The following is a 20571-nucleotide window of genomic DNA, read 5'->3' on the forward strand; positions in this document are numbered from 1 at the left end:
TGCTGTCTGGCTGTAGTATGAAAAGAAAATTCTGATGTTTGTGATTGTCATGTGGCTTCTTTTCACTTTCTTTTTACACTTCTTTCCTTTATTGCTGATGGTATGGCGCTTCATGGCCACAACACAGCGCACTGCTGCCAAATAGCAAATCACACATGCCTGTCAATACCATGTCTGCTATTCTCCTCTCTTTCTGTACAGTCTTGTCACCTCTAATAGGACATGTTATTGCTCTCTACATGGGAGTCACTTTTGCATTCACCGTCAAGAAATAATGCTCCTGGGAGTGAGGTGACGAGTAAGGTGACACTCCATCAGGATATTGAGGAATTATTATTATTATTTTTTAGGGATATTCCAATTACTGATGAAATATTAGGCTCCAAAATAAACCAAGTAAGGGACCCTGGATCATAATTTAAACACATCTCAGTGGTAGTACAGTTATTGATCATAAAATGCCCATCTTGTGACACTATAAATACTCAAAAGTTAAATATTCTTAAATTCACAATTCCCATCAGAAAGCAGCATAAAAAGTGTAATTAAATGGGCATATGGTAACAAGGTTTATAAGTACATCACATAGTCGCAAAGATGTAACGCGAAAGGGAGAAGCATTATAGGCACCATAAAGTAATGACGTTACACTTGGAAGGGGTAACGAGGGAGGAGTAGCCTAATCGATTATCATTCGGAGAAACGAGTCCCTCAGTAATGGGGTTCACCTGTGGAGGGTCTGTGATTGGAGAGACTTGCGCTTCACTCCGCCCCCCGGCGCGCTGCCCGCCTCCCCAAACCCAGAGCGCACACCTTCCTCTACCCGCCGCATAGTATGAGCTCCCTTCTCTCCAAGCGGACGCATAACGATACAGATGGTTTCATTACGGCACCCCGCTCTATGCTAACCGAAACTGCTGTTTAGGAAAAAATCTCCCTCCTGTTACCGGTTGTGTTTTTTTTTGGATGCGCCATGCAATCTCGCTGGTGGAGTTGTGGCATTCGGCTGGTGGCATGGACGTGGGTTTGGAGTGTGGCATTACTCGGAGCGTGGTGCATCCCCGCAAACGAAGGTAAAAACACGCACAGAGACTCTTTGGGGTTAATGACACCGCTGATTGGTAAATGGCTGGCCTTTCATTGACACTGACAAGTCTGACCGGTTAAAGGTCCGTCTTGTGGGCTACCTCTGGTGACCCAGACCGTCGGTCTCCTTTGGGCTGGCTGTACGGTTCCGACGCCGTTTGACCAAAAAGGAGGTCGCCTATATAATGAGCAGATAATATTTATGACAGCTGTGTCCCCACGTCTGTAATGACTGTGTGTTCCGAAACGGTAGAAGCTGAAATAAAAAAGGACCTTTGGACAGAACGTGCGTCTCTCCAGACAGCCAGTCCTTTGAGGACTTGGCAGCGCCGTCAGACGCGCAGTGCGCTGCAAAAATCACAATGTTGATCTAAACGCTGTCCTGTGCAGCGTGTAAGGTGCTCATACTGCTGAGTTGACACTGACATCAACGTACTTTATGGTATTTAAAATAAAAGACACAAAAACCCCGATAGGAATTGCCATTTCCTTGACTTGGCTTTGTGGTATAATGCTTTTTAACAGCAACAACAACGTGTTTTTTTTTTTTTTTCATCTCTTAAAATAATGGGAACTTTAGGGCTTTTGCTGCGATATTTCTCTTCATCCCCTTTACGATTATTTTAGGTTTAGTCAAGTCTGGCATTCTGCCTTTTTTAAAGATGCGGACTAAATCCTTTTAACTTGTGAATCCTGTTATCGTGCCTGACAGCCAGTGAGTTCAGTTGGTAGTCGCTTGCAGTAATGTCACTTATCTTGTCAGATATTAACAGTTTTATTTAGCACCACTCATAATTTGGCGCAATTATTTTCATATGCGTGCAGTGGGTTGCAAACTGTTAACTAATCCATTTTCATCTCAACCGAATGAATGCACCTGCATTCCCCCCCCGACTAAATGCCAAATGTGGACATTTGCAATATGGCTTTAAAAATAAGAAAAGGGAAAAGAGTAAAATGTGTGTAAACAGTGTGTCAAATATTGTTCCCACGCTATTGTCCGCAGACTGAGCAGCATTTTAATAGCTCGAGATGAATGCCATTGTGTGGGGCTATTAGACAGCATTATCCGGGAAAGAGAGAACATTCATCAACCTGCTCATTCTTCACATGGCAGATTTATTTGCCCAGATTCACAAAAGTGGTTCCCAAAGTGTGACCATGGGACACTCAGGGGTCCTGGAGAGGTTTGCAGGGCATCCTTCTGTAACATACAAAATAGTTAAAGTTCACCTTGAATGCGTAGGTTACCTCTTTGTATCAGGGTCCTCTGAATTGGATTACTGCACTGGAGGTTTGGGCTTTTCTGTTTGTGTTTCACGGGATAAAGTGAATTTTTTGACACTGGTGCAAACAGGTTCCACAAAAGAGTGAAAGGTTTAACATTTCACCAAAATCACTCGAAAGGAGTATTTTACTTAGACTCTATCCAAACCAATTACTCATGAGATTAGTTGTATTTAGCATCAATACCTGCAGTTTGAAATACTTGAATTCCCATTTGGTTAAAACACAGCCTTCAAGCTTCAGGCTGTGAGAACTGTGAATCAATGGCAGACTGGATAATAAGTTTGTGTTTTGACTGCAGTGAATGAATAGAGAGAGAGTCCTTAAAGTCCTTTTAAGAAGTTCTGTCTTCATTTATCAAACCTATCCTTTGTTTTGCTCAGCAACAGCACATTATTAAAAACCGGTATTAAAATTCACATAAAATAAAATTGTGAAACACCTAACTCTAACCCCTTAAGAAGTTTTTGCCAGAGGCTGCTATTCATCACCAATTTTAGATTCATTTGGCTCCTATTTGCATTGCAATGGATAATCAGACATTGCATGCGTAATTGGAGAGGAGGGTTAAGCCCATATTTAACATAACCACTATTCTCTCATTGGGCTAATTTATTGTAATTGAAAAAGTATCATTTAACCGTTTTTTCAGCTCGCTTTAGACATCTTTGAGAAAATCACTGGGGACTTTGGCCACTTGCCCGTCTCATTTTTTGCCTTAATATGAGAGTTACATCCTGTCAGGCTACATGCAGCGTAATGTGTCTTCACATTACACAGCAGACTTATTTCATCCAACAGTTTTTCAAATTGAAGTTCACCTTTCATTTGCATCTATATGCTGAGTTTGTACCCTGAATTAAAGGGAAAAAAGTGAACGGAGAAAAGTCCTGATGACTCCTTAATTATATTAACATTTCTCTAACAGTGAGGACAGTTACCTTGCAGTGGGGCTCCACCACTGATGAATGATACTGAGGAAAACTGTACATAGTGTGCTACCTTGATTAATTTCCTCTCTTGAAGCTAATCCATTCTTATTTAAATTGCTCAATTTTTGATGCATAGCCAGATGCCTCACATCTGCTTTAGAGATTGTTATTGTGTCTGACTACTGAGGATGATCTGGGGTGTGTGGGCCTCCACTTTAGGGAGTTTAAAACCCATCAGTTTGCTTTTTGTTGGCAATGGTGTTGATCAAATGAGGATGGTGGATTTGGGTTAATTACAGTAAATGGCTTGAAAGGAGTGTGTGTTTGCCTGTGTGTCTGTGTGTGTGAGAGAGAAGGCAGGCCATTAAGCCCGGAGCGATCCAAGCTAACATGTAAATGCCACAATCAAACTTCATGAGGCACAGACAGAAAAAAAGGACTAAAGAGGCAAATGTGTTGAGGAAATTACAAGTTTTATACTTTAACTACTGGTTTCAGAAGTAGGAGGTAAGATATGGTTGTATTAGGGATCACTGAGGTCAAGTTGGCACTTAAACCCATCACCTGCAAGAGGGCTAAAAGTGAGCAATTGAAAACGAATACCCAGGCATCCTTATTCCTCTCAGATCCAATATTCAGTCATTTCACGGAGAATTTTATCAGTGTTCCCCATGCTGAAAATCCACTAACTCTTCAACATATTTGAAATACTTAGATTATCCTTGAAGTAATGTCACTACAAGACTTTAAATCACATCATTCATTCAGTGGTGATGACTTTTAATAATGAGTTCTGTAGATCATTGTCACGGCTGAGCTCTAACTTGTTAGGTGGTTTGATCCTTTGGGAGAGCAGGAAACAGTGAAAGAGGTAACATATCCCTTATGATCTAGTTCAGCGTCACTTATCTCTTCTTTATGGCCTAATTAGTTGACTAATCGCCTCCTAAGGACATCTTTTATTATTCTATGCAGAGCAGTGGAGACAGTGAGACTAGAGGTGTGTGTGTGTGTGTGTGTGTGTGTGTATGTATGTGTGTGTGTGTGTGCAGATGTCTATTCTTGTGTTGACATTGTTGCAGGGCTGATGTGAGGACTGGCTGTTTTTATAACATGGCTTCTCATAGGGCGTGGCGTGATATTGTACTCAACAGCTGGTTTAAGACATGGATAATATTTTTAAGATTAAACCTTTGGATGATTGATCGAGTCTCTTACAAACAGTGTTAGTGTTTGTATCAATGTTACACTAGGAAACTTCTCTTGTTGCCAGCTTCAAACAGCGGCAAGAAACACTGAAAATGTTTAACTTGCAGTGCCCAGAAATCTTGCAGAGTTAAGTCAGCAAGATATTCACTTGTTTTTGCCAGCCTGGCTGGTCTGTGATGCTTTATGAAATCCAAAGGAAGAGAGAGGCAAAACATCTAATAATGTGGAGTCCAGCTTCCACTGTATTGAGCACTCGCACACAATTTTAATTTGTCACTTCCTGTGGGAAAAGAATTGACACATCCAATCCCAAAATTTCAATGAGTTAATAGTGTGAAATCCACACCAGTTGTCATGAATGGAGCATTAGTTATGCCTCTCCAAAGACAATACTAGTAATTTGCATAGAAATGTCATATTTAATGCTGATTTAATGGGAAAATAATAATATTGCACTTATGGGAACATTTTTTTGAATAAGAATATTTTTGGTTCTTGGGCGCCTTTCTTGCGAGTGTGATTACACTTTATCCCAGGATTTGTCAGCTTAGTGGACAAAGTTAGGAAGATAGCGGTTTAAACTACAGTTTAAATCGACAGTGGTTAAAAACCTTTTACACGACTTATATCAGGGAAAAGAGCCCATGATCCCAGCCCCTCAACTTGATACAGTATACCATTAGAAGAAGTGATAGCATGCAGAATGCTGCTAAAGAAATATGTATGGAGAAGTTGCTGATCAGAGTTGGATTAGATCACATGTTCCAGGTGGGTTCACTGTGGATGATGTGAGCATATACAAACCTAAACTGGTTATACTGAAGCAATAACCATCTGAAATGTAAGAAGCAGTCGTTCTCCAGCACCTTATTGTTGTTTTGATTGGCCAGAATTTTTATTGAAGCGCTCAACATATTTTTATCCTTGTAAAATGCACACTGTTGCATGCTTAAAATCACTATATACCTTCAAAGGTAGAAAAGGACTAAAACAGTGAATTTACAGATTAACATCTCGTAAGGCTAAGTATTCTGAAGAGATTGTGAAAGGGAGATTTCTAAGACCAGCTAGCATGTAGCAGATACTACTTTGTTCTTTCATGGAGACGATAAGCTCGATAATGGATCATTCAGTTGGACTTTTTCTTTTATTGTTTGAGTACACACTGTGTCAGACACACAACAAGCCAAACATTATCATAAATGAGATAAAGAAAACTGAACTCTGGCCGGACTAAACTTGAGTCGCGTTTATGACCGTGCGTGTCATGTCATGGCAAACTCAGATGAGTTTTGAAGCTGTTGCAAGACAGCCTAAAAGGAGATACACCATATGTTCATTGATGTGATTTAGTGTACTCCGTGTCTGTGAAAATGCTGTTGTGGAATTGTTCTCTTTATGTTACATCATCCAGTAACCACCATTAGCACGAACGGGCTACCGGGCTAAACAGGCTTCAAGCTGAGCTCCATGTTGACACTGTGGGACACATCCATGCCATATCATCATATGAAGTTTTATCTTTATCCCAAACAGTTTATTCTGTGGTAAAACACAGAAAGAAAAGAAAAGGTTGCAGCTTGACGACATGTTCACTGCTTTGACTTTTGCTTCCAAATGTGTCCAAAAACTCCTCTGTGAGTTCACAGTTGCCTCGGTGAGATGCACCTTTGACAAGAACTTTTGTGACTTTGTTGTATAAGTATTTGGACACACTGATAGGGAAGATAAGACAGAACTCACAAGACTACACTGTCACCAGTGCTGCACAAGAGGAGTTGGAAACATTTTTTTGAGGAGTGCAGTGGTCAGGTAATTGCACTTGACAGCTTACAACTGAGAGGCTGAGAAAGGAGGATTTTAATGGATCAGTTTGAGCTGAGAGCACTGTTGGAGTATAGAGTTGAGTGGCAGTTTTTGGTCAACAAGATGCACAAAAGTGCAGTTCCACTAAAGAGTGTGAATAGATAATAGCCACTGTTCTTAGCACAACACTCCAGGCCATGCCAAGTGTTATGTCAACTCTGACTTGTGCAGTGACTTTTGGCATGTAAACTACTGTGTACTAAAAATTCTTTCAAATTCTCATGTCTTCATTTAAAACCAGTTTAGTATATTATACATATGGAAAGTGCCCCTTATTCTGTCAGCCTATAAGAGCCACACATTCAGGGAGGAAATCGAATAGAAATTATGTTACAGTACCTGTCCAAAGTTTTGGTCTGAGAACAGCTCTGGAGTGAATTTACAGTATCTCTACAGATCGAATGAGTGTTAGAAGCTTGGTTACAGGATGTGGAAGTCAGTTTCTCAGTTATGTCCTTTTGTTTTGATTTAACACTAGAACCCCCAGGAGTCGCTGTATACCTAAAACCGCCAATGTGTAAAATTTACCCGCTATTAGAATGCATTGATTTTGTGATAATTTCTGCTACCCATTGCTCAATCACACTTTTGCTCACACTTTGTGCACTTCCCACAAGCAGCATCCGAGCACTTCAGGCATTTACAGAATATTTTATTGTGTTTGCATTCCGCCTTCACAGGTCATTTTCTCCTGTGCTCCTCTGCACCTGTGAAGGGCACGTCGGTGGCTCTTTTGATGCCATCCACTCTGCGCTGTTGTAGTTATACACTAAACACAGTCTGAATTTAAATGCAGCATACATTTTAGAAAAAACGATTGACTATTGCAGTGTTTTTTATAGGCTTACGTGATGACGATAATAATCTAAAGTGTTCTTCCTGCTTGTCTGTTTCAGACTGGCATGCATCCAAATAATTCTGCATACAAAAATATTGTATATATTGTAAATATTGTATATAGTCTATTTCATAAATGTTTGTAGGTGACATATATATGACATATATTTTTAATACTTTTGCCTCACATTTCACAAAGGCTCTGGATCTCTGTCAGATGATGACCCATTATTCAACCCAGGACACTTCGTTCAGTCCTGAAACCTCTCCTTCATTCAATGCATAGAGCAAGTCTAATGCCTGTTTTGCATTCATAACTCTTTCTCTTATCCAAATTGAAGGTTAGCCTATAAATTGACACAACTCTGTCACATGTGGTAGTAGACAAAAGGCGCCAACAGAATGTTTATCTAAACGCACAAAATTAATATATGAAAATGACTGCATTCTCTATGGGGGTAAATTGTACCCGCTGACGCTTATGGGTATAACATTTAACAAAAGGGGGGCTACATAACAATTTCAGAAAAAATTAGAGACTGGGGAACTTGAATATTGTATTGCAACAAAGTTACATAGAATGGAAAAACAGCAGCAGCTAAATTTTACCCATTGGCGGTTCTAGTGTTAATTGATTGGTTGCTTTTCTATACTTAGACTGTCTGTGTTTTTAATCTTTAACAGTGAACCTGCTGGATTCTCGCTCTGTGATGGGAGACCTAGGATGGGTGGCCTATCCTAAAAATGGGGTGAGTAAGACAATTGCTAAGATGTTTCAGTTGTTCAATCAAATCAATTTTGAAGTTGCTGATGATGTCATTGTTTCTTGATTGGTTGTCTTTTTTGAGGCACATGGTTTCTTCTGCTGATTAGAGGTATTTAGATGTCTTGTCTTGTCTTGACACAGTTAATGCACCATGACATGAAAACACATCAAAGCTATGCAGTTTAAATATCTTTGTAGTGTTTCGGCAGATTCTTTAAACCCAGTTATTCATGAGCAATGATCAAAATTATGTGATAACCAACAGATGAAAAAATGATTAGACTATATCTGAAAATGAACTTGTGTCCATCTAAAACGAACGATCAGCTACTGCTTATAAGCACAGTTTAGGTAGTTTACATTGTAAACTCACTTACTGTGTATGATAAAAGACACCTGTAACTTTATTATTTCACACTGACGTACAGGCTCCTCATTTGTTTGATCAAAGTTAAAGGTCATTTCATTTCCAGGAACTCTCAGTTCATTATCAGGGTAAATTGAATTCATGAATAAGATATTGAAAGTCACCATGGAATATATTATTCTCAAGCCAGGAATTGAGTTTCCATTTCCAAGTATTCCCAGGGTGAAGGCTAATTAGGGAATTACTTACTTGAGTTGGAAAATAGTTATTTCATGGTATTATAGTGTATTTTAATGAAAAAGAAATTGTGTTTAAAAACATGTCTTAATGTATTCTGGAGTTTCAACTCTACCTCGACTCATGAGACAGTAGTTCACAGCCGAACCTGCCTCCTTTCCTGGGAAAAATGTAATTCCCCAACCTCTGGGGGAATTGATAGTGCTGTGGTTGGTTTAAACAGATCCACATGGAAAATCTCTCATATAGTCACAACTCCTGTTGGCAAATATGCAGCTATACACACCGGACCAATACTGCTGACCAGAGTGTTTCTCAGCCCTTGGTTATTCAATTCACGGCCCACTCTGTGGCTGTATGTAGATGGGAGCGACAGTGCTGACAAAAACAGCCATATGCACAATCATATTAATGAAGATCTAATTATGGTGTGTGGTTTCTACAATGTAACTGCATAAATAACTGCGTTCAGGGTAGACAGAGGGAGAGAAAATAAAAGACATAAGAGAAGATGTGTTTTTATTCAGAGGTGATTAAAATATTTTTTTTTTTTCTATTGAACTTGTTGTCTGACACTGAAATGACAAACATGTCTGACCAAAAAAATAAATAAATAAAAGTATTCCCTGTTTGGCATTTTAAATAACAGACGTTATCGTTGTTGGCCATTATAATTCTTGTCGTGTTCAGTATTTGTATGGCAGAACCCAATCTGCAGCACACTCTCGCACGTTCTCCACACACAAACACACATTCACACTTGGCAGCACACTTCCGTGGCTAAATAAGATGTTGAGGAGGCACGGAAGTTTTTTTTTTTTTTTTTTTTTTGTTTGTTTTTTTTCTCAAGTTCCAGATGGTTTGTTTCATCCCTGATTTTACCCCCCCCATCGTCTCATCTCTTTTTCTGGCTCAGCTCTCATCCCTGTCCCTCATATCCTTCCTTGTGCGCAAACATGCATTTTACTCCTTATCCCCATTTTCTTCTTATTCTCGTCATCTGCTTGTCTTTTTATCTCATTATCTTTTTCATTTTCCAAAGCCTCAATGTGCTTTGAAAGTTCTTGCATTTAAGCAAGGAGATGGAGTAAAATAAGGGCTTTAAAAAGTGTTTGAAATTTGATGGATGCCCTTGAAATGTTATGACTCGTTTCAATGAACATCATGCCACTGACACAGTAGCTTGAAGTGAAGACTGTAGATTGTAAAACATGAATATCTGAGAGAGCGTAAATCACTGAAAACCCGTCTCTCCTCATCTATGGCGAGCTCCTTGAACTTTAGTGTTTAGAGTTGGGGCTTCTTCTCTTCTTTATTCCCAGACTTCTTTATACACAAGCACAATATAAACTGAAATTAGAAAGGCCTTAAGAAGTGCCCTTTTTAAAATCTAATTTGGAAGTCAGTCTTTAAGATATCATCGCTAGCAGGAGGCTAAAGTCATTTTTTGCCTTGAGGCCCCGTAGCAGGTTAATCTGGCAGTGTGGAGAGAGGTGTGGTGTAAGACAGAGGTGGAGAGAATTAGGTGATGGAGAGCCAGACAGTAACAGACTGAGACGGACAAGGAGTGTGAGAGAGAACTTGTAAGGAACCAGGCTTCCTGTGACCTTGAGAGTACAAGTCCTCATGGGCAGCCAGGAAGACAATGATAAACTGGAGAAAGACAAGAGAGGAGAGAGTTTGTAGCATTTAAAGTATCTCAAAAGCGGTTACTTTTGTCTCCATCCCATGTCTCATTGTGGGTTGATGACAGCAGCAGAGCAGATGAGGTTGATGAGGGTTTAGGAGACCGAAGAATAGAGAGAAATAGTTGTAGACAGATTTTAAAGCAATTAATTTGCACTTGGGTAGGGACAGAATGTTGGACATTATTCCTATCTTATTTTGATGATCCAGACAACATGATCTTTAGGAGGAAAACAACCACCAAAGTTCAAGAAAGTTACTCGAAACTCTACATTTGACTATAGTTAGAAGACACTTAGATGGTATTTAAAATATCAAAATTGGAATTGCAGTTGGTTAATGAAAGTTTGCATCCTAAGCATTAATTGTAATGCAGTGTTGGACAAAAAGGGGAAAAAAGCAATGAAGATGAAGGTGAGAAAAACAACATGGAGGGATTTTAGTTCCTTGCCCATTGGGACTATTGGGCTGTAAACCCTTTGTCATATAATACTTCCATTACTTCCTGTTCCCACTGCATTGGATGAGTGCTTGTTCGTAGATTGGTTGGACTGCCGATCATATGCCATTTGGTGGATGTTTTTATCTGCTGCTTCTTCAAGCATCTTGAAGGGACAGGAATAAAGTAAGAAAAGTCAGGAACGAGGTGCCATTAAAGGGATGGATCCCACAATATGGATCATTTTGCTGTCAAATCCATCTGTCTCCATTACCTCCCATCAGTCTGGCAAATACAAGAACCATTTTTCTCTGTCCTTATCCAAACATTAGTATGCGACATGTCCACTGGGCCTGTAAAGGCCTGGACACACCGAGCCGACCTCAAAGAACGTATCACTGACAAAGGCTGACTGGTGAAACTCTTTTGTGTCGCCTTACGTCACCTCAATTCTTCTGAAAATTGAAAACTGAAAACTTCAGAAGAAAACGCAAAGACTGTAGCCGATGGCTAGCTGACGGCTGACATGCACCACGCTCTGAGCCTGCATGAGAGGAGAGGAAAAAGTCAGTAGAAAACCTAAAGTTTCATCATTGCACAAAGACGAACAAGCCAAACTAGCCCACCATTTTCCCATCACTTAATCTGTTAGCATTAGCATATTTGTCCATATATGGTGATAATGACAAACTGGTTTTGGCCAAATGTGTTACGCATATGTAGTTTTATGACATAATAATAGTCATGTCTGACAACATTTAGATATCGGACTGATGACCACTAATGATGCTTAAGCTAATGTTACTGTTAGCGTCACAGACTGACAGGACTTGCTACTTCACCCCTCTGAAAACTGGAGGTCCTGATTAAGAGCTTTTCAGATGATAAGCTTAAACAACGATATCAAACATTTGAAAGTTTAACTGGGAGATTCTGACCACTTTCACACTCAACAACTACTGAGCTAAAAGTTACCTACCTGAAACTGAAACCATTCAGAGAACTCTTTCATCAACTGCCTCCCCTGATTCAGCATGCTCAGTTGACTAAAGATAAGGGCAAGCTAGCATCACAGGTGCTGAACACACTGCGAAACCTCTGGGCAATGGTCAGGCACAGACACTCAACGATGGCCCAATGACAGCTAACAGTTGGTTTGGTGTGTTAGGGCCCTAAACTATGTCCCTAATGAGGAAGGGAGTGGCTGTTTGAGGAGGGTTTGCTTAGAGATTTGCCGTGCTGCAGATCCTCTTTTTTGCCATAGCACATTACAGTACCATGAAGGTGGGGTAAAAGGGACAGAAGAGAGGCGAAAGATAAGAGAATGGCGGAGATTAGCTAAGGAAAGGTGTGACAGGAGGGAGGGCAGGAGGAGAGAGGCAGAAATTGGGGACAAGGAAGAAGCTGCAAGTGGAGGAGGGTGAGATGTAGTAGTGGGGAAGCGATCGAACAGTGTTTCTGGGTTAGACATAAGATTGGATAATTTAAAGGAAGAATAGAGGACACATAGTGGGAAAATGATGATAGACATGGATGAAATGAAAAGGCGGAGGAATGAGGCACGAGAAGAGGGATGTTAGAGAGAATGAGATGGAGGCAGAAATAGGGAAAATGGGGGGGGGTTATTGTATGGTTAGGAGTGAGAGGGACAGCTCTATTACAGTGTGGTGACGGTCAGCAGTAATGGGCGGTAATAGTAAGTTGGGGACAGCTTTGTAGACTTAGAGCCAGGAGGGCACTCAGCACAGCCACAGGGGGGTCTGCTGACAGATGTGACATGTGGACACACACGCACTCCCACACACACATAATAGTCAACAAATCAAACACACACACTAATGAGGAGCTAGAAGGATGCTTATTGGGACAGTTCAGTGTAGGGAGCAAAGTGAGAAAGGGCAGGAAGTGGAGAAGAGACCAGGCAAAGGTGAAAGAGAGGTTAGGGCTGCATTGGGACCAAAAACTCTCAATCTGTTGGCTTTTTAATGTTCACATCAAAATAAGACGGTGTAGTCCCTCATTCGTCCAGGACGGACAGATGAGGATGTAACATAGAGTAGCTTAAATTTCTAGTTCCCGTCCCATTTCTTCACTATTGAGAATGACTTCCGGATGGGAGCCGAAACGTCTTGATTCTGAAAACAGTGTCCAGATGACTACGACTGAAACCCTTTCTACGTTCACATCAAAGCATCAATTCACCCAAATCACACCAAACACATCTTACTGCTAGCAGTATGTAGCCTTGCAGATAGTTTTGGTTTTATGTGTTCTGCTGCCATCCTAATAATAAAATGTCAGCAAATGTTCATGTTGTGTATGATGCAGAAACATCCCTTTTTAAGAAACAATGTCCTTCTTACTCAGGATAATTCACATTGTTTACTGTAAACAATTTCTATAGTAGTGTAGTAACTTTGCATTATTCTGAGTAACTGGGATATTGTTTCAAGGAAAGAAACAGCAGAAATCTCGGAAACAGATATCTAAATGTCAGTGGGTAAAATTGAAAGTACATGTATGGCTAAATACCACTTGGCTAAAGTGGAAAAATGCCCTTTTCTTGGAATTTGGTTGAACTGACCCTTTTTAAGAAGAGGTTGTGTGAATTGCATTAAAGTGAGCTGGGTGCACTGATGATTTCAGTATCACGTTTTTTTTAAAACAAATGGATGGTGAATTGCTTCACAGAATCATTCAAAGACGAAGAGGCAAAGCAGAAATACAGTGGTGTGAAAAAATGTTTGTCCCCTTCCTGATTTCTTAAAAATAAGAAAATAAGAAATCAGGAAAGGGGCAAACATTTTTTCACACCACTGTAGATCTACTGTAAAATGAACATTTATTAGCGTTTAAAAGGTACACTAATAGTGCATGCTTTTGCTTCTGCAGTTCCTCACATTAGCATAGGTGGTCCTGCAGCATTTGTATGTTGCTCTCTGTGTTTGACCTTGGAGGCCCCTACCCACCTAATACCATGAACAGTCTTTAAAGATCCCATGAAATAGGCACTTGGTCTTCTTTGAAAGTAGCTCCTTCATGGAAAACTATGCTTAAAGTCATCACAATCCTTCCTTTATGCCTGTCCCTACCAAATCAGGCTTTTTCTCCATAAATAATAGCCCTTGGTTTTATACTTTAGAGGTCTAATTTCTAGCCCCCAACATTAAAAGGAAATAAATCACATCAAGGAAGTAAGGATATAATTTCATGGAACCTTTGAAAACTTTAATGTGTGTCTCAGTGCTCAATTCATAAGATATTTACTTGCAAGTGGCTCATGTTAAATCATTGTTTGACTCATTTCAAAGAGTGTCATGTCTCATTTACATAAGTAATCAAACACTTTTAAGACAATAGAGCTGCACAGTGGGAGGACTTCCAGTGGCAACAATGGCAACCACGCTTTATACACAAATACAAAAACACAAACCCATTTGATTCCAGACAAAACCAGAGAGATACTAATAATGATTTGTGTGTGTGTGTGTGTGTGTGTGTGTGTGTGTGTGTGTGTGTGTTAAGCTGTGTAAAGCTCAGAACAGGCTGGTGGATCTGTGTGATCTAACCAGTAAAGAGGCTTAATGTCTGCACTGGGACTGACTGGGCTAGAGTCTGGGAGAGATAGGGACTCACACAAGTACACAGATCTGTCTGTGCATCTACAGTATACTTGTGAGTAGGCATGGGACGATATGAAAATTTCATGTCACAATTATCCTGGCCAAAATAATTGCGGTTCATGACATTATCCCCACTATCATCAACATATGCTTAAAACTCATAAAATGGCACTAAAACATACTGGAATCACTTTAACTTACATTTTGTTAAGAAACTATTTTTTTTTATTGGAGCACAGATAGGACACATCTTTTTAGTGAACATCCTTTTTAGTGAAAAACAAATAATCTTAAATAAGGTATTCATAAATCATAAGGTCCCCCTGCATAAATAAAGAATAAATAAATTTAATAAAAAATAGCAACATTGTATTCTTTCTTACATGATAATTCCTGTATTATCAGGCTCTATTTTTCACTTCTCTACCATGATGTCAAATGGTACAGACAACAATTTCATCAGTTGCATTAGTGTATATATATAATTTACCCCTGACGAAATACAGGGATTATCCTTAAAATAAAGTCCAACTGGCATTGTGGCATAGTCAAACTGTCCTACTTTTGGACTCATTTTAGTAAAAAAAAGACAAGCACTCTTCTGTCATCAAACAGTGCTGATAGTCTTGTGGCCTAGAGAGTGAGGCGTGCCAAACCATGGCAAATCAAAATAATCAGGAAACCAATATAGGACTGTACGTTAGCAAGCTAGACAGCTTTTTTTCATGTCACTCGTGAGGATATTCACGATTATCCCGATAATGGAAATTAACCACGATCATCTTATCTAGAGTGTTTTTTATCCCGATCCACGATAAAATTGGATATTGTCCCATCCCTACTTGTGAGGACCGTTGTTAACATAATACATTTACTATAAAGCCAACCTTAACCTAAGCCCTGTCTAACTCTTAAACTAAGTGTCAACCCTCAAACAGCCCTTTAAAGAACTGAAGTTGGTTATAATGTCCTCACTTTCCAAAAATGTCCTCCCTCTCAAGGTCTAAAACTCAAATTGGTCCTCTCAAAGATACACAAATGATTCAGAAACTGAATGATAATAACCAGAAAACAAGAGGCAGGGAGGAATGGGGGGAAAAAGACAGATGGAGAACAAGACAGAGGGAAGAGAGAGAGTAAAGACAAAGACAGAAGGTTGTACACAGCAAGGATTGATTAATATGGGCTATTAAGCTGTAACACCAGATCATAGTCTGGTCCCTCTGGTCATATTATGGTGACATGATGAAGCGCCTGTATTAGCCATGGGAGAGTGCTAGTGATGCAGATAATAGCCACGTCCCAGGAGACCTGCAAAGGGAATTAATGCTGCTGTCTGACACACACAGGCATGGATGCAGACGCTCACACACACACACACACACACACACACACACACACACAAGCTTGAACACTGACAGAATCATTTACATATATGCACACACACAGGCAGGAATGGATACACACACACGCGCACACACTTTATAGAGGTATGGCTATACAGTACGCCCAGATGAACACACCTTTTAAGTGCATGTTAATTCTTTTTTCTGCTGACTAAAACTTTACCCCTTATTCAGGGTAAATGCATAATACCCTGTAACATTATCTCATTCTTTTCTGTCTGTTGCAATAGGAGGAAATGAGGTGGAAGGGATGAGGATTATTCTGCTATCTATACCTAGCCCCACACACACACACACACACACACACACACCCTCTGTATAAATTCCTCACTACTGTTAAGCCTTTGCTGTAGCTCATTCTTATTACATTTCCATGGTTCTCAATTCTCTGTACAGCTGGGTATCATTAGAAATTTTCCGATACTAGCGTAGATATACCATACCGGAATTTTGGCAGTGATACCAAAACTATACTTTTATTTATTTTTTATTTTTTTAATCCTTACATTCAGAAATACTGTAAGCATGTTTTTCTACAAAGACCTATTAAAAAAAGGAGCCAAAGCTCTCCAATGTTAAATGTTGTCTAAGCAGCCGTACAAGAACTTCATCTAAATAAATAACAGTCTGAAACTTCCAAAATTATGATTTTAAATCTGAAATTGTCTGTTCAGATTTGTTCTCTTCTTCTGTTTCTCGGTGCAAACGACATTTTGGTCAGGAGTGGTGGAAAGTAACTATATACATTTATTCAAGTACTGTACTTAAGTACATACTTTACTTGAGTATTTCCATTTTATACAACAAGGTTTCTACGGGTCCTTGAAATCCTTGAGTTTGTGAATTTGAGGGGGAAAAATTTAGGCCTTGAAAGTTTTTGAATATAGACATAGATCATTTAAAGTGCCTGAATTTATATATTTTGTGCAAGGAAAGAAATTGAAGTTATTTTTATTTATTTATTTATTTATTTTTATTATCATAATTTTTTTACTTAAAATAAAATCACCGTAACACAGCACAATTGAGAAGTGTTCACACATGCAGGCCTGCTTTTTAATTGTTGCCTGTGAGCTTCTGTAAAGCGATGTTGTAACAGTAACTAACCTTGATCCGTGTCTCAAACTATGCTGTCCTTGGATTTGAGGGAATTGGGCCTGGAAAGTCCTTTGATTTGATGTTTAAGAAGGTGTGTTAACCATGATAACGTTTATACCTCTACTTAATAACATTTCAGAGAAATTTTGTACTCCTCTGCTTTTATCTGATATTTACTAGTTACTTTTCAGATTAGGATTTTAAATAAACAAAACATAAGCTTATAAAATACAATGCAGAGTTAAAGATTAAACCATGTGTTTACCAACCTTTTTGGCTTGTGATGCCATACAAAAATGCAGATGTCTCTAAGGTGTTAGCAGTTCCACCACAGATTTCCTCTAAATTTCTCAAATATTTTCATTTAAAGAAATGTTTGTGGCTCAAAGAGGTAAAATTATCAAATAATTCACAATAGTCGCAAAAAACATCCAAAATATGAATACAAATTTGTGTTTCAGGACTGTTTTTCTTCTTTGCTACCCCAGTTTGGGAACCACTGGACTCAACTACCTAAGTGTATATAAAGTAGTTAAAAGTAGCCCCACCTTGACCATGTGACGACATTTCATGTACAATAATATATCAGTCACAGAGGATGATTTACTGTAGAGCAAGTACTTTCACTTTTATAAAGTATAGCTTGCTACTTGTGCCTTTTTAATTGGGATTTTGAATGCAGGGATTTTACTTACTAGTGGTACTTTTACTTATGTAAGGGAACTGAATACGTCCACGCTCGGCCAGTGCCAAAAAACGAATGAGGTTCGATACCCAGCTCTACTTCCCTGTTATCAAAGGGAAGCGATCCTCTTTTGTTTTATCTTTCCCTCTTTTTCTCTCTCTTCATTAATCTCCCTCTTTTCTCTGCCTCAGTGGGAGGAAATCGGCGAAGTAGACGAGGACTACGCTCCCATCCACACCTACCAAGTGTGCCGTGTCATGGAGCACAACCAGAACAACTGGCTCCACACCAACTGGATCCTGACCGAGGGCGCCCAGCGGGTCTTCATCGAGCTCAAGTTTACCCTGAGAGACTGCAACAGCCTGCCCGGGGGGGTCGGGACCTGCAAGGAGACGTTTAACATGTATTACTACGAAACGGACGGGGACGAAGAGGACATGGAGGACGGAGAGATGAGAGATGGGACAGGGATGACCGAAGAGGAAGACAGGGCGATGAAGGAAAGCAGATATATCAAAATTGACACCATAGCAGCTGACGAGAGCTTCACCGAGCTGGACCTGGGGGACCGCGTGATGAAGCTCAACACCGAAGTCCGCGATTTAGGTCCCTTGATCCGGAAGGGCTTCTACCTGGCATTTCAGGATTTGGGGGCCTGTATTGCTTTAGTCTCAGTGCGTGTTTTCTACAAACGCTGCCCGTTTCTGGTGAAGAGTTTAGCCGAGTTCCCTGACACCATCCCGGGCTCAGAGGCCTCGCAGCTGGTGGAGGTAGTGGGCCGCTGCGTCAATAACTCCCTGCCTTTATATGAGCCTCCCAGGATGCATTGCAGCACCGAGGGAGAATGGCTGGTGCCCATCGGGAAGTGTGTGTGCCAGCCAGGATTTGAGGAAATCAACGGATCCTGTCAAGGTAAGAGGGGAAAGTATGTGTGTGCAGTAATGCTAAAACAATGAATCGATTAAAAATTATTTGACATTGTTATTTGGCACTTTTGCTTGATGAATGACTAACACATTCTTAAATGTGAGAATTTGCTGCTTTTTACTTTTTTAAATCACTGTTCAGTGTTCACATTTTTGGTCTTTTTAGGTTTGTGAGTGCACGTGCATGTGTGTTTCCTTGGCGTTGCTGTCTTCACCCTGTTTGTTTATTTTTATATTCATGCACATGCTTGTTTTTAGTATTGTGTGCATTTGGTGTGTGCATGGATCTGTTTATTCTTTTACTAAGAGTGTTTCTTACTGTTTGTTTCGGTGTGTGTGTTTCTCCCTAGCTTAGTGGAAGGTATTCCCCCGAGCCCCACAGCACTTTGCTGCTTTCATACAGCCACTGCTCTGCTCTGACTCGAGCCCAAACATTCCCATCGCCGACCTTAACTGCCATTTCCACGGGCTCCGAGGGCCTCTCTGTTTTTCTCTCCTTCACTCTTGTCCAATCTTCTCCTGTGCTGTCTTTAAATTACTCAATTTTCAGACTTGCACACTAGACTCTACTGCAACCATGAGCAGCTCTGAGAGGCATGGCGAAATTTCAGACAAATTCTAGAGAACAGTTATCATTGCGGCATGCAGCTGTGTGGCACAGAAAGTTGAAATGTGTTATTATTTGGTAGCTCTTGAGTGTTTCATCTCTTCACACGATGCCCTTCCGATCAAGTGTCGATCTCAAGCGATGAACTAAAAGATTGCTCTCAAATGCTCAACTACAGCGGCCAAATCTTGAACTTCATGTTTTGCTTCTCTGATTTGCACATGTGTATGAGTGAGTGTGCATGTGCGGTATAATAAATCTGAATTCTATTAACCTACTCCATCGCACAAAGCAATTACTTGTCCTCTGCAGTTTCAGCTATCCTGAAAACAGGAATGTTGGTTTGTAGCTTAAAATTGTGTCCAATTAGCCGTGGCTTAAATACTAATACACCAGATATACTATATTATTCCTGTGCCACACAGCTTGTATGATTGCATACGATGGACACCGGCTTGAATGTAAGAGGAGGGTGGTTGATGGTGGGCAGGCAGCAGTGGTTTCAGGGAGCACTTCACATATCTGATTTTCTTTTTTTCATTGAATTCATCACACACTGCCTCCAGAAGATCCAACAGTAAATCCTGGCCTTTTAGAACCCACACCTCTTTTAGCTATGATCAGTTCATTATAATCAAATGGTGAAACATAGTAGCTGTGTAACAAAGTGTGCACCATCTCTAGCTTAACTTCGTCAGACATAGTCACTGTGGAGGAGATCATTAGGAAATAGCTGTCAGTATGCCATTGGCCTGCCTGGAGTCATACTGCCACAGACTGTACAGTCACACAGACTGTAACAGATCTGTGGCTGACAAGGCTAAAAAAAATCACTCTGGTGTTCAGCAGTAATACATGAGAGCGCATTCTGTACTGTGTATATCAGTGTCATGCAACAACAGGCTGTAGTCATGAGTATTAAAAAACATCAACTCAATTGTGCAGTTTGGGAAAGCAACACCTTTGAGGATGTTATGCACTGTACTTGAGAGCACCACTACTGTACTCAAAAAGGATGTATATGTGCAAGATTGAAAATCAGAATTACACAGAATATTCAAAATTACAATACATGTACAGTAGTTTTCATTTAAAAAGAATGCAATCCACAAGGAAAAGATATATTTCATAAAGAAAGTACATAGTTTATAGTAATTTTAGTAATTTTGTATGTTTTCCCTTTGAAATGTGGCTATATTATCAACAGTATCATCTGCATACTGTGCAAATGCTCTCATATTACAAATGAAACCAAAAGCAACATGGATGAAACCTTTTTTCCACTTCAGTTTTCAAGTGGGCAGATGACAATTTGCTAAATACTAAATATATTATTCACAAGGTTTAGATGCCTATATAGTTCATTTGAAATGTGTCTCCACTTTTCCATAGATAAAGACTTCCTAAGTGTGTAATAGAAGTGGTTTGTGTCTGTATGGAGCTGGTGTGGACAGCAGGGAAGATTAAAACAGTATTTTTGTTTCATGAGACATGAATGAAAAACACAGCTGAGT

General features: G+C 39.9%; 1 protein-coding gene across 5 annotated transcripts in view; it reads left to right on the plus strand.

Annotated features, from left to right (window-relative positions):
• The first annotated feature begins 796 nt into the window (after positions 1 to 796).
• Positions 797 to 20571, plus strand: part of LOC122865588 (ephrin type-A receptor 5) — a 70985-nt gene continuing 51210 nt past the window's right edge. For 3 of the 5 annotated variants that reach the window (XR_006375500.1, XM_044174229.1, XM_044174231.1), the window contains exons 1-3: positions 797 to 1073; positions 7902 to 7966; positions 17716 to 18436. Coding sequence is in view for 4 of the 5 variants with exons in the window: in XM_044174229.1 (XP_044030164.1) it covers positions 974 to 1073; positions 7902 to 7966; positions 17716 to 18436 (886 nt within the window). In the remaining variant the exon portion in view is untranslated. Of the gene's footprint in view, positions 1074 to 7901; positions 7967 to 17715; positions 18437 to 18800; positions 19624 to 20571 lie in introns of those variants that run through there. The other 2 variants (XM_044174232.1, XM_044174230.1) reach the window with 2 other exon arrangements.

Source organism: Siniperca chuatsi, linkage group LG18 (assembly GCF_020085105.1).
Source record: "Siniperca chuatsi isolate FFG_IHB_CAS linkage group LG18, ASM2008510v1, whole genome shotgun sequence".
In the NCBI taxonomy this organism is placed as follows: Eukaryota; Metazoa; Chordata; class Actinopteri; order Centrarchiformes; family Sinipercidae; genus Siniperca; species Siniperca chuatsi.